A 14,157-nucleotide genomic window follows, 5' to 3' on the forward strand; every position below is an offset into this window, starting at 1 on the left:
TCCCCAACTCGCTGGTTTCTGCTCCGGCCCATGCACCAACACTGAAGTTCTTCTTGCAGTCCCACATGTGCAGCAAGTCATATCTAGGAAGTCTAACCTTTCTGTTCCTTTTTTTTTTTTTAAAAAAAAAAACTTCAACCATGTTTTTTTTTTTTCCTGATTATACTCTCTACTTGGCTGTATCGTTGCCAATGACTGGGTGGGGAGGAGGGGGAGCAGGCAGACACTCCCACCTTTTTGGTGAGCAGTGTTGTTTCAAAATGACAGGAAAGAACCAAGGGCCCAAGCTTGTTTCAGGTGCCAAAGGCACCTGCCTTTGTCTGCAATTGTCGAGCTTTGTAGCTGCAGGCAGCCCCATGTAGTCCAGAGACAGCAATGCACACCTCTGAGTTGGCCACAGGACGCAAGCTAAAAATTCTGCTGTAGGTATCGCAGAGCAGGAGTCCTCATCCAGTCCCTCTTTTACAAATCTGGGGCACTATTGCAGTAGCCTGAGGCACTAGGTACAGCTTGTTGCCTTGTGCATTCTTTCTGTGTCTGACTGTAGATTTGCTGTGTCTGCTTCTATATCGTGGGCCTAAACACATTCTTAGAGGGGTTTGGGATATGAGTGATGTTTGTGGCCTCTGGGTGAACAGGAAGTCTGAAGTGAATACTCCGGGCCTTCTGTATTGAACATTTATTCTAGGATTGTCTAAAACTAGGGGTTCTGGTCTTTAGGATAGACTGTAAACTGTGCGGCTTACGGTAGCTGAGAAATTTATAATTAAAAGTAAAATAAATAAGGATAACTGGGCAGTTGCCAGAGATAAAATAAAAATCCCCTTTTCTAAAAAAGCCTTAATATAGAGGTAGGCAGCTCCTTGCCATAATGTAATCAGTAAGTATTTTACCACCCTGCTTCAGCAGATGGAGTGTTAGCACCTTAATAATTATAATACAGGAACCTAACAAATGCTTATATAAGCCTAACATATGCATTTCAAACAGCTACTCACTACCTAAAAGATTATAGTGATGGCATTAAGCAATGGCAATAACTATTGATGTAAGCTAATCCTTACATCAGTTCCAAAAAGCAAAAATGCTCAGGTAAATATTACAATTCACGTACAGCACACTGGGTTGTACACGTGCTATATATTATATTGGGAGGGAAGGACTTTGCCTTGTCTTGAAAAGAATGCAGTCTGACTTACCTGTTCAGAGAACTGATTGCATTAGCATGGAGTTTCAGGCTTTGTGTTAATGCATGAAAAAGGCTGAAATATTATAACTTTTATGTATTGCAAGCCCAGCTAAAAGATTTCTGCTTGCTGCAGGACAAATCTGTACACCCATGCAGTCACCATAGCTCAGTCAAGTTTGATTAGACAAGGAGGCTGTGAGGCAAAGATATCTGGCAGCTGAAGGAGTAAAATACAAGATGATGTAGGCAGAATGAGTTTGTGAGGGTGTAGAAGATTCTTGGCTTGCACAGTGCCAGTCACTCTTTTTTTTTTTAATAAATCACACTGTTGTTAAACAGTTTGTTTTGAAGAATAGAAAACAAAGATCTGGTATGAGAAGGAATTTGAAATGGTTTGAAGGAGGAAAGAGGGGGTAGAAGTCTTATGATTTATGTAGAGGCTACTTGAGGCAGTAGTGCATGCTGCATGACAGGATACAATAAGGATGGAGGAAGAAAGGAGAGAAGTAATGTTCTTACTTTGAGCCCTCCGAACAAGAAGACAAGGAATGTAAGAGAGAGCATTTGACTCTTTTTTGTCCTGGTTGGCTGATGTGCTGTAGAGAAGTAGAGAGTGGAGTGGAAAATAAATCTGCTCTCTTGTAAAATTATATCTCTCCTCCCCACCCCCTTTTTTTTTAAGAAGCTCAAAAAGTTGCTGTGGAGACCTTGCAGAACACTTCTGCATGACATGTATTTTCTTTGTAAAAAGGAAGTTTGCCAGAATGAGTGGGAACTAACTTTGTTTTCACTAGAGCAGTTAAGCAGGGAAGTAAGGGTGTCTGTGTGGTTTTAGACAGGAGATGTGATGGTCCTCCTGTTCCTCAGAGCCCTCAATGTCCTTGTGTGCAGTAACCCTTCAGCTCGTTGCTGAAGAGTCTTTCTTTCACCAGCCAGAAAGAAGAGAGTACACCGAAATGCACCTCTCTGCCAAACAAAAGCTGTGCAGAGGGAACGCGTCATCTCTTTCCTTTCAGTTCTTCCCTCCTCAAGTCCCATTTCTGGGTGTGAAGGAGAAGCCATGTTGCCCGTATAACCCCAAAAGGCTCTTAAAACTAACTGAAAGTTGGCGGAGCTGTTCGTGGTTTTCATGCATCCACACCTAGGCTTACCATGTTTCTAGGAGTTGACTGAGCTGTGGTGGCTGCTCTTGCTCATGTTTTCAGCTCTTAGCATGTGGCTGCTCTTCTCCCAGTACAGAGATCTGTTATCTTACTCTTGCCACTCACTTGATGTGCAGGTTGCTCCACAATCTGCTTCACGCTAGGAGTGCTGTACATCTCTAGGCAGTTGAAGAGAACTTCTTCAGGGAAGTGTGGTTGCAGAGATTGTCATTGTGAAACCAGAGTCCCTGGTAAGACTCCAAGCTTCCACAGATCAAAGCAAGGTTTTACATTCCAGTGGTACCTGAAAACAAACACTGGAGTCCCAGATTCCCTTCTCCTCTGGGAGCTGATGACTGACATGGATGGATAGTGATATTCATTGTGGATCAGCAGAAACAAGTGAGGTGTTTAAATCAATGCAAAAGGAATAGAGGATAAAGGAAGGCAGAGGCAGGTTGTACTGAAATGATATGAGAGTGATAGCTGAGCCCTTTTAATTTATTCATCCCTGTGCTTTGAAAAGGTCATGGTGTAAGAAGAGTGCAGACAAGTATAACTTTGGGACTGACCTGGCAGGCTTGCTACCTGCTTTTATATGGAAAGATGTGACGTTGGGTATGAGCCATGGTTTGTTTCCTGAACACATACAGCGAGGGGAAGTGAATTGTTGTTTTGGTGTGATAAAGCTATAGTATCTGCATTGATTTATGAATGGAAGTGAGTTCTTAATGCTATGATGATGACATGGAAGCATGGGAAACACAGAATAAGGATCAGTAGGCCCTTGAGTTGATGCTGTATAAAAATCAAAAAAGGAGGTAGCTGTCACTTGGGAACGGCTGGCCTAAGGAAATCGAGAGTAGGCTTCTAAAATTTTCACTTTCACCATCCATGATTAAAGGGGAGTTTCCCATGATGCATACTGGGAATCTCCCCGTGGTGATTTTTAAAACCTTTCAGGATCGGGAGATGTTAACTTGAGATCGAGGCAGCATCCTTTCAAAAGGGTCCCCTACCTTCCCTGTCTCAGATTCAATTGTACCAAGCATATGCTGTGTATTTTAAGTTTAGTTCAAATAATACTGATTTTTTAGTTTTTTTTTGTCTTTTTTTTTTCTGGTTATTTGTTTGTTTTCTTCAAAAAAGTATGATTGTTTCCAGAACCTTAGCTAATAGTCAACTAATAGCTACGATTCTGCAGAGCTCACATTTTATGATTGCATCTGTGGCAGACTCTCACAGGGCAGATGCTATTTTGCATATGTTGGCTATGAAATAAGCTGGCTTTTTTGGTGACATAATGCAGAATGGAGCAAATGTTCTGTCTCAAAGGCTTGACCGCTTCCCAGAGTGAAATCTGTGAAAAATCCTTTATTTTTCCCTGTTAAAAATATCTTAACTGAAATTTCCAAAGGAAATCCATAGTATTCCCATAATTTCATTGCATGCACTTTGAACTGGGTAGTAATTTTTTGTCAGAACTATGCCTTCTACTAACTCTGTGAATAGTTACCCAACTTATAAGATGTTGAAAAAGTGCTCGGCAGGAATTTCAGTCTGTGCATTCGCCACCTAGATGCTGAGATTTTTTTTTTTTCTGGTGACATTTTTTTTTCTTTTTTCTTTTTTCTTTTCTTATTTATTTATTTTTTTACCAGGCCATGAGCAGGAGCAGATGATGTAATTCAGATGTGTGGTTTGATGTAATGTAATGTGATGTAATTCAGATGGAGAGAGGGAAAGTGTTTGATTTAAGGTAGAATTACTGTCCTCATCTTCTCTTCTAGCTGACTCAGACCTGGATGTAGAAATGAGACTGTTCTGTAAAGCCTGTTACATGCCTGTGGAGGCAGGCTGGGTTTACATGGTTCTTAACGGACATGCTGGAGATCATTAACATCCATGATATGCTTTTATCCTAACTTTGAATATATCTGCAACTGCGTACAGCATTGCTCAAACAGAAATTTAACAAACAAAAAATGGTAAAATAACTTTTTCTTTCTTTCTTTCTTTTTTTCTTTCTTTTTTTTCCTCCCTGTAGCACACATCCACTGTGAAGAGGTGTTTGGCATCTTGGGAGAAAATTATACTTTTCCAGTAAAAATAAACAAATCGTTAGTGGAAATTATTTGGAAGAAAAACAAAGATAAAGTTGCTGAATGGGATGAACAAAGCCAAGCTGTGTATTTTACTTCTCTGAAGAACAGAGGATCACTTAACAACGAGACTGGCAGCTTGACCATATTTAACCTAGAGGAGAATGACACTGCCACATATGTGTTGGAGTATTTGCCTTTTGATGAAAACAGTGTCAGTTTAACCTTTATACTTACTGTGTTAGGTAAGTTGTGGATGAACTGTATAAAGAACTTTTGTACATATTTTTTTCCTCTTTAAGACTTCAAGAAAAGGAATGTTTATTTGTCAGGGGAGCAAACAGAGTTATTTAGCTCAGCTGCTAAGTTGCTTAGTCACTTAAAGAACCTTTCAAAGATAACATCTAATTTGTGTGCCCATCATTACTCAGCTTGGCATGGCTTTTGGATCATGTCTGAATGGCACGGTGCAGTTCCAGAGAGAGAGAGAATGAAGCAAACTGTTACCTCAAGCAATATCACAGAATCACAGAATGGCTGAGGTTGGAAGGGACCTCTAGAGATCATCTAGTCCAACCCCCCTGCTCAAGCAAAGACATCTAGAATATGCCTCTATTGTTAAAGATGCTCCTGCAGGCATTATGTGCTGTTACATGTGCTGGAATATCTTATGGCATTATTCTGTGCAGATCTGCGCAGCTCCAGTGATGTTTTTTGGGAAATAGATGTGGTCAACATGTTTTAGAGCAGCTGAAAATCAACCATAAAGGGTCTCACATGAGGCACTGAAGAACCACAAGACAGACTGCTTGTAGAAATATAGAGCTTTTATCTGTGTCTCAAGCTGAAGGTACATAAGATGTGCTTGAGCTTTCTCTCTGACATGCATACCACTATGTACACTTCTGTCTGTGCGCTCTCCTGCTGCTTATGTTGCCCAGATCACATGCTGAAATGCAAGACAGTTTATAACAACACTAATAGAGAATGTTTTCTTTTCTTTCAGATCCTCCTTCTGAACCTACAATAAGTTGCAATGTCAGTGACGACAACCTCGTGTTAATGTGTGCTGCAGATTTCAAGAGACCTCTGACATACAGTTGGGACTTTGGTAGAATAACAGACTATAAGCAGCAGCAAAATGTTGTCTTCCTTAAAAAGAATGTTGATGTTTCAGAGAAAGTGACATGCCTCATTGAAGTCTCTCAAACAGCAAAGAGCTCTGAATTCTCTTTGGCTGAATGCTTTCCAGGTAATAAAAATAACGGGTCAGGTGATATGCGCAATTCTGAGAGATTCGCTTGAGAGGCAGACTGCAAAGTTTGTGCTGACTTCTCAGGAAGCTGAATTTAAAGAAGCATCAGAAGTCTGTTGATTTCTAAAAAATGTTTAAAGTTGATGAAAGATGCTATATTGACAATTTGTACTCTATGGAAGGACCCTTTTTCAGGATTCTCAACAAAATAAGGATGTCGCCTTTGGCTTTAAATGAGTGATAAGGAAGCTCAGAGAGAGGAGGAATGTTTTCTGTGCACTTAGCAGATCTCTATCCTAAATCTTCTGGCCTTCACATGGTGTAATACTAGTGACTGCAGTGCTCTTTGCACTGCTTTCCTTGAACTGAAATGAAACTACATGGTCACTTCAAGTGAGTCATCAAACAGCCATCAGATGAAATTGCTTCTCATCTGCTATGTGTATGAGGTAATACTTTAGAGCATGCTTCTTTTTCTCCTTCACAGTTGGACAGAGAAAGGAGGGCCAGCCTCCTAAGGGCCAACCTTAACTCAGTTTGAAGTGAACTTGAGGCTTGCATTTTTTACATAGGATAAGACACTTCTTTGGAACAATCTGGTTTGTGGAACGTGTAAGGCACAGAAATTGAAAATTCTGTCATTGAGTGACTGCAAAGGCAATTTTTACATTTTTTTTTCTCACTATAGAATTTTTCACTAGAAGCATGTGCTAGAGACCAGTTACAAATGAGACATTTGCTGAACTGTCAGTTAGCTGAGATCTGTCTTGGACCTTCCCAGCCTCCCCCCCAAAAAAAACCCCACATATCTTGAAACTCCACTGCCTTTCAAGATGTGATATGTCTTCATTGAATGTAGTCGCCACATGAGCTGGCCTAAGATGTCACTGGTAACTGACTCTGGTGCTTACATTTCTAGACGTTATACATAGAGTTGTATTTCTAGTGAAATTGTGTCTGTAATATGAAAATACTGCTTCTTAGCTAATCAATTGTTATTTTACTTTTTAAAGGGGAAATACCTCATGGAAGAAGTAGAGGTGGTCTTATCGCGGCTTGTGTTGTGACAATTGCAGCTGTGATAATATTTGTGATCTTATACAAAAAAGGTATATATATCACTTAATGGTGATGAATGTGCTTTGATATTATGCTAGTCTGAGATTCCGTAGAATGAATGAAAGTGCCTGGACATGTAATGTATTGTAATTAAATTACCAGAAACCAGTGCAACTTAACATTTGGACTGTATGCTGTGTGAACTGGGCAACACCGAAGTGCTGCGTATTAGCAAATTTCTCCCTCAGACTGGGTGTTTTGTTTGCTCTGTGTTTCTGCTTACCAAGTGGATGTATCATGAAGCTGCCCTCAAGATGAGATTTACTGTTGGAACAGGCTTTCATCAGAGCATGTTGAATACCTTGTGCCAAGTGTAATCTGATAGTTTAGTCTGTTGCTCAGATAGACAAGATTTCTGCACCTTCTGCCAGCATATATTGCCTATCCTGAATTTGAATATTTTATTTAAAGAACAGAACACTTTTTCTCTTATGTCCCATTACTATTTCCCCTGTTGCTTGCAGCCAACGCTTCTTGTCCTTTTCCTGTGTACCTCTTGAGACTTTTTTTTTTTGTCTTTTCTATAATTTACCAAAAGATTGCAGTTGGAGGTCTCCTTAGCCTTTTTTTTTTTTCCCAGGCTGATGAAACTTAGTTCTGTCAACTTCTCCTTGTACAACTTCTGTCCCCTTTCTTGCTAAACCTTTGATGGGCTTCCTTCAGTATATGCTGATGTTTTTCATGTACAGGGGAATCCAAAACTAGACCCAGTGCACCAGACAAATACATATGTCTCACAAATGCTGCACAGAGGGAAAGATTAACTTCTGTTAATGTCTGGCTGCACTCATGCTGAGACATCCCAGTATACAGCTGATATTCTTTGCTACAAGGGCAAGTTGCCATCCAATGTTCAAATCGTCATCCACAAGCAATCGCAGATCCTTAGAAATGGAGCTGCTTTATAGCCAGTCAGTACTCAGACTGTGCTGCGGCACAGTTATTTCAACAGGTGCAGGACTTGTTGGTCATCATGTGTTTTCTACTAGCCCATTCTTCCAGGTTGCTAAAGTCCCTCTGACGGGTAGTCATGGCCTCTAGCATAACCTCTACCCACCCCAGCAGCTGAATCTGGACACTGCCTGAGGAGACCTTCTGTCCTTGTTCGAGTTGTTGATGTTAAACAGTGTTATGCCTATTATCAGCCCCTGAGTAATGTCACTCATAGAGACTAGGGGTTGAAATAGTCCAGCTGCTTCCTCTGAAACAATAAAGAATTGATTGCTCTGTTCCTGACCATGGTAGGAAGTACATTTGCCATATGTCAGTAGGGTAAGCACTGCAGGTGTATCATCAAACAGAAGATGTGATTGTTAATGATAGTACAAGACTGTACATCATGAACTTCAGAGTTCTGCTTTAAATTTGCTTAGATGTGTTTTTACATGTTGTTGCAAAAGGTCCCTTCCATTGATCCTTTAATGCTTTATATTAAGGATTATATTATTTATATATAAGGGTCTTATGATTTTGTAATATTTTTGCACTGTATTTGTTATTTGTAAACATTAATTATTTGACTATATAGCTGATAGATCACTTGTGGTAGGAAACTTTTGCTCTTAACTACTCAAAAATAATGAAAGTTCATGTAAAAATACACAGATAGTGTGGCTAGATTCTGGTTTACATTTAGGGTGGTTGTAAGTCACAAAAAACTAAATATGTGCTTGTTTTTCTGAGGGCTTATTTGGACCTACAGTCTTAGCATATCACTCATAAATTTGCATGCATCAAATGGAGTGCTTGAGGATAGAAGTGATCAAAATGAGATTTGACCAAGTCAAGTTTTGACCATAATAATATTTCTTTTCTTTTTTTTTTTTGGTCCTCATTTTGTCTTCAGGAAAAAAAGTGGATCTAATACTTTTCTTCCAGAGAGAGAATCAGGAAGGATTCATAAATAAGTGTCAAGGGAAATGCTTAGGGGATTTTGATCAATATCAACAAGATGCGGGAGCTTGTAAGGACAAGTGTAACTTTGGGCTGTTTGAGCGTGGAGTGTGGCAATAAGAGCCAACTCATTGTTCTGAATAGATACCACAATTATTCTCCCTTCATTAGTAGTGAGGTTCTTGAGCTTCCATTTTCTTTATGTCCTGGGCTTACGCTCTCTTGCCATTTATGTCACATATCCCAGACACTACATAGGACTGGAAACTAAAACATCCTATTTGGTCCTGGGGCCAATTAATATGGCTGAGAAATTCTCAGCTAGCACATTGCAGGTGGCATGGAAGTAGAGTTTTCTTTCTCTAGATATTAACACCTGCCTGGTATAAAATATGATTAATAGTAAGGAGCACCAAACTCCTAATATGTTGCTTTTAAAGGTTATGGAGTATGTTACAGTTTAAACAGATTGGATTGTTGGCTTTCAAGGAGACAAATTGTATTTGCAGGGTAGGGGGAAAGCACTATTTCCTGTGTGTTGCAGTTTCTTGTGGTGGAATTTGGGGCAGTGGTTCCCTGCATGAGAATGGGTAGTGTGAGAGGAGTTCTGTAAATCCTCAGGAGACACCCTCATGTTGTAATGAGGGCTGGTAAGCAGGTCAAAAGAGCCTTTCATTCACATCTTTCCTGCAAACAGTTGTGACAGCTGGGATTAGGTGTTTACAGCTCCATAGATTATGCCTGGACAGTGAAGAGGGGGAAATCTGTCCATATTTGTAGCTGTCATTCTGTTTTTTGTCGATCCTTAACATAGTCATTCTTCTAGGGAAAAATGAAAGAATCATCTTTCTAGAGTCTAGAGGGAGTGAATGGGAACTTTCTTGGCTGTAGTGGGGTTCATGGCTTTTCTTTGCCGCAGAATCATAATTTATTGGTCTCTTTACTCATCCATGCCATTGTACTCAAAATATTCTTTATTTGTGGGAGGTGGAGGCTGTTGGTTAGTGTACAAAAGCACAGGATTTTATTAGAGTGCTTTATCCTTTTTTTTGTTGTTGTTTTTGATGCAGTTGGATGTCCATTTAGAAATGGAAGATGTAAGCCCAATCTTCAGAAGCATGATCCAAGTAAGAGCTGGAGTGTGATGAATGTGTGGAATTCAGGCTATTGCATTAATTTGTTTGTAGGCTTGTATTTTTTTTCTGTAGCAGTACAGTCTTTCATTGGAGAGGTAAAGGAGCATGTTCTCTTTTGGGCCTTAGTTATTTTACAGATTATTTTTTCCAGGTCATTAATACATATGTCAAAAATTTTCTTTTCTTTATAGGAGATGAGGAGACAAAATTAAATGAAAACTGCCAAGAACAGTCCAACTCAGGTATGAGATGAGAAATGTAGATTTCCTTTAACCTTTAACTGTCTACCAAAACTTCTAGTTGCACTTCTTTGGCTTAGTGTCTCTCTGTCTTTAATATCTGCTCTTGGTTGGAACAAGGCGTCTAATGTTCTCATGTTCTCTTCCCCTTTTTGCACTGTGTAGGTGTTCTAAGGTAATTTTCAGCATGAGAAGACTCAGCCTTAAAGTCTCAAATGAGGTGCAGTAATGGAAAATCATATGAACCTGCATTTTGTGTATGCTTTAGTGGGGGTGTGGAGTTACCAAAAGTGAATGGCCTGAGAGGAGCCTCGTCAGTAGGTCTCTTCAGGGTGAATTCTCGTTTGACAATGGGGAACAGGAGCTGGCCCTGGGATGAGGAGTGGAATCGGGGCTTATTTTCTGTGCTGAAATATGAGGTTCTGTGTCTTTTAATCTGAGCAGCCTGTCTCATTCCTGTAAACTTCTTTCAGGAATTTGGTTTATCATTTTTCAGAACCGAGTATTCATATGCAATGCTTTGGGCTGGGCAGTTCTGTCTGGTCCTGAAAGATGGTGGGGTTTATCTGTGCATTGGATTTGACACAGAATGCTGATGTTTCCAGTGGGAGGCTGTGACTGTGCATGTAGTAATAGATTTAGTGATGGCAGCCAAAAGTATTGCCACATCAGACTCTCAGGAGTTCACTGTTAGTTCATCTCAGTTATATCTTAAAATACTATTCAAGGAGCAGCAGACAGGTACTGTGTTAATCTGGTGAACAGAATTGCCTGGTCCTTGCTTTGGCTGGGTTGAAGGAAAAACTCAGTTGCATGCTTACCCTCAGTGTGTCAAGCTGCAGTTGTCTGGTTTTCCATCTCTGCCCCCTTCCAGTTGTTCTTGAACAAAAAAAATGTTAGCAGCACCTTTCGATTCATTTTTTCTCTACTTTTTGTGGGCACCATAAATTCCAAAAGCCTCCTTGCCTGTCTTCCTCTGGTAACGGTCAAGATGGGAGAAGAGATGGGCAGAGGAAGGATGTCTCCTTTCTTTCCATTGGTGACTTGACTGCTACCCATCTAGGGCTTCTGTGCTTGATGCTCTTCTACAGAAAGTGCAGGTATGGGATATTGGCTTTGGCAGCATATCTCACCAGCTGAATTTACCAAAAGGCTGGAGCAGAAGGTTTTTTGGATTATAAGGTACTGGGTCACCTTTGCAGAAAGTTGTTACGTGCTTAATTTAATTTCTTCAATTGAATTAAAGTTTGTGCAGGTTTGGAGGTTAAAAAAAAAATGTGCTGAGGTCCAGGGTGATGGGCCTGGTAAAGATATGTCAGTGGGCGATGCCTTGAAGTTGGGCAGAGGGTCACCTCTCTGGGGCCTGTAGTTGTTCTCTGATCTCTCTGCAGATGTCAGTGACATGCCAAAGAGCAGCCCGACCGCTGTGCGGGCAGCTGAATGTGACGTAAAGGAGGATGGTAGGATCCTTGTCCGTTACCTTTTGTCTAGAACTTCTTGGTGCAAAGTTGTGGGCGATGCTGAAGGGGCTGAGGGCCTTCTGGGCTTGGCCTTGGCAGGGTATGGAAGGGAGTGAGAGGCCAGCACGAGTGCAATAGGGAGGAGAGAGGGAAGGTGTTATGAGATGGGCGTGTGTTGGGGGCGTTAATGGTGTTGAGTTGATGGCCCACTTTTCAATCTGGCTGCTCTTGACCCTTGTTGTGGCAGTGCGCAAAGGAATCCACAGCCGTGGGAGGTGTGACTGGGTGAAGGACAGTGGGCTGTAGGGAAAGGGTTGACTTTGTTTTCACAGAATCACAGAATGGTTGTAGCTGGAAGGGACTTCAGATCATCTAGTCCAATAGTTCAGATCATCCACAAACTGAGGGTGCCTTCTGTGCCCTCATCCAAGTCACTGATGAACAAGTTGAAGAGCACTGGGCCCACTCCTGATCCCCTGCGGGACACTACTGGCCACAGGCCTCCAACTAGATTCAGCACTTTTTATCACGACCCTCTGAGCTCTGATATCCGTCCATCTTTTCCTCTATGCCTCTTACATTCTGTCTCACCAAGCCCAGCAAGGGCTGCTTGTAGTGTAAGCATGGGCAGTGGTGTGAGGTCCAGGCTTGTGTCAGCATTGCCTGTCCTCCTTGCAGGTGCCTGCCAGGTTGCAGGAGATGAAAGCGGACAAGATCAGGATGAATTTTCCAACCAGTGGGGATGCTGGTCCGCTTGCCAGGGGAGAGTGTGCAGCGTAGTGCAGAGGCATGGAACGGCAGCGTTGCCCTGTGCTGGTCAGGACCATGCATACTGCCTGCCCCTTCTTGCTCCTGTGGAGAAGCAGTGTAGAAGAGAGCTGTGTATTTGTCAGGGCGGGTGTGGGTTTTGTGGCGATGCTGAGTTTGTTTGGGCAGTGGTTTTGCTGAAGAAACTGTGGCGGTGTGCAGTGGACTTATGTTGTGCATCATTGCTGCGCAACTATTCCAAAATCCAAACCATTTAAGTATGACCTACCAGCACAGTGTAGTCAAATAAGTAATCTGTGCAGAGCAACAGGTCATGAAGCCCAGCTACAATACACTGACCTAATTCATTTGGTCTTCAATGTTAGTTATTGGCAACTGACAGGATCTGACTCAGTTGTTTGAAGATAACCACAGCTTCCTCAGCTCTATTTCAAGTCCAAAAATTGGCAGTGTCTTCTGCATCACACAGCCAGGTTTCATATCTTCATTCCTCACTCCCTATTACCCTTGTACTCGTCTTTGCTTTCACTCAATCTGAGAGTTATTTGCTTTTGACATTGACTTCAGCAAACATCTGAACAGGATTATTTGGTCAGTCGGCTGAATCAAACCTGACAGAACAGAAAACGGTGCGGCCCTAAGTGACCCAGCCCATTCCTGTAGCTTTGGAGTAACTTTATAGCATCATAAAAAGCAGAAAACAATTAGAAACTTTCTCAGTTGAACTACTTAGTTAAGGGCTATGACCAGCAAGACATGGTGAATCCTTCTGTGGAGCACTGAGAAGCTACTGTGCCTCCCTTCATCATACATGTTACCTTGCCCCTGACAGAAACAGAGGCCCACATCGCTGTCCTGTAGCCTGCCTCAGAAGGCAATTTGAGGAATGCGTTTGAGGAAATCGTAATTATTTTGAGTCAACCTACAAACTCTCTTTCCAAGCAAATATGCTTTGATCCACTTTGGCTTATAGTGCATATTTCATACAGGCTTTATTATTTTTTATTTTAACATTTAAGTCAAATCTAAAATTTCAAAACAAACAAACAAAAAAGGTGCCTCAGCTAATAAATTTGGAAGCAAATCTCTCAGCAAATATCACAATTGTTTTCCTATCTATTCCCATCTTCCTCCACCTAGTTTACTTGTTATAGTTTCCAGTTTCACATTCCCTCAAAATCTTTCTCCTCAAAGATGTCTTAAGCTCTGGGAAACCATCTCATTTTCTTTACCATCAGGCCCATTCTCAGTCAAACTAGGGATATTGTAGAGAATGCCAGAAATGCAGTAAAACAGTGTAAAAATTGTAGACTACAAAGAGAAACTTTCACCCACACGCAGAGAAGGCAGAATTCCCTAAGGCATGCCTGAACTACAGGAAAACTTACCATGTCTCTGAGACAAGATAAACTGAATACCTCTGTTCATTGGATTCAAGGTTCAGCAATGGCCCTCACTATTGTTTTAAGCTGTGCAAGCTCCACAAATAGACCAGCAATGACGAAGTTTAATTATGTATTTACTTACTGGTTTACTTCTGAAAATCTTTCAGGACTGCAATGAAAATTTTTCTAGGTAGGCCATGAACTTTAGCTGTTTTCCCAGGGAGTCAAAAAATCCATGATTACTACTGACAGTTTCACGTTGACACACCGCGTGACCATTTCTTCACTTACTAGGGCAGGGAAATAAGTTTTACTGCCTTCACCTGGCTGTCACAAAGTCCAGGACTTTGAGACATAACACCTTTGCTACTGCTTATTTCACTATTTTGCCTGGAACCCTCTTGTTTCATAGATGGTCATTTTGCATTTCTGTATACATATCAGAGAAAATAGAGAGGATAAAATAGTT

The 14,157-nt window shown here is 41.1% G+C and overlaps 1 protein-coding gene across 1 annotated transcript in view; it reads left to right on the forward strand.

Annotated features, from left to right (window-relative positions):
- Window positions 1-4,359: 4,359 nt before the first annotated feature.
- The window catches only part of CD58 (CD58 molecule), a gene marked incomplete at its 5' end in the record, with an annotated part of 40,599 nt that continues 30,801 nt past the window's right edge, over window positions 4,360-14,157 (forward strand). Inside the window, 7 exons of the mRNA XM_088531348.1 lie at window positions 4,360-4,678; window positions 5,440-5,685; window positions 6,702-6,797; window positions 9,771-9,827; window positions 10,028-10,078; window positions 11,467-11,535; window positions 12,214-12,271. Coding sequence (XP_088387474.1) covers window positions 4,360-4,678; window positions 5,440-5,685; window positions 6,702-6,797; window positions 9,771-9,827; window positions 10,028-10,078; window positions 11,467-11,535; window positions 12,214-12,271 — 896 coding nt within the window. The remainder of the gene's footprint in view (window positions 4,679-5,439; window positions 5,686-6,701; window positions 6,798-9,770; window positions 9,828-10,027; window positions 10,079-11,466; window positions 11,536-12,213; window positions 12,272-14,157) is intronic.

Source organism: Tinamus guttatus, unplaced genomic scaffold, assembly GCF_059628265.1.
Source record: "Tinamus guttatus ecotype Peru unplaced genomic scaffold, ASM5962826v1 Tinamus_guttatus_pri_ptg000408l, whole genome shotgun sequence".
Taxonomy (NCBI): domain Eukaryota; kingdom Metazoa; phylum Chordata; class Aves; order Tinamiformes; family Tinamidae; genus Tinamus; species Tinamus guttatus.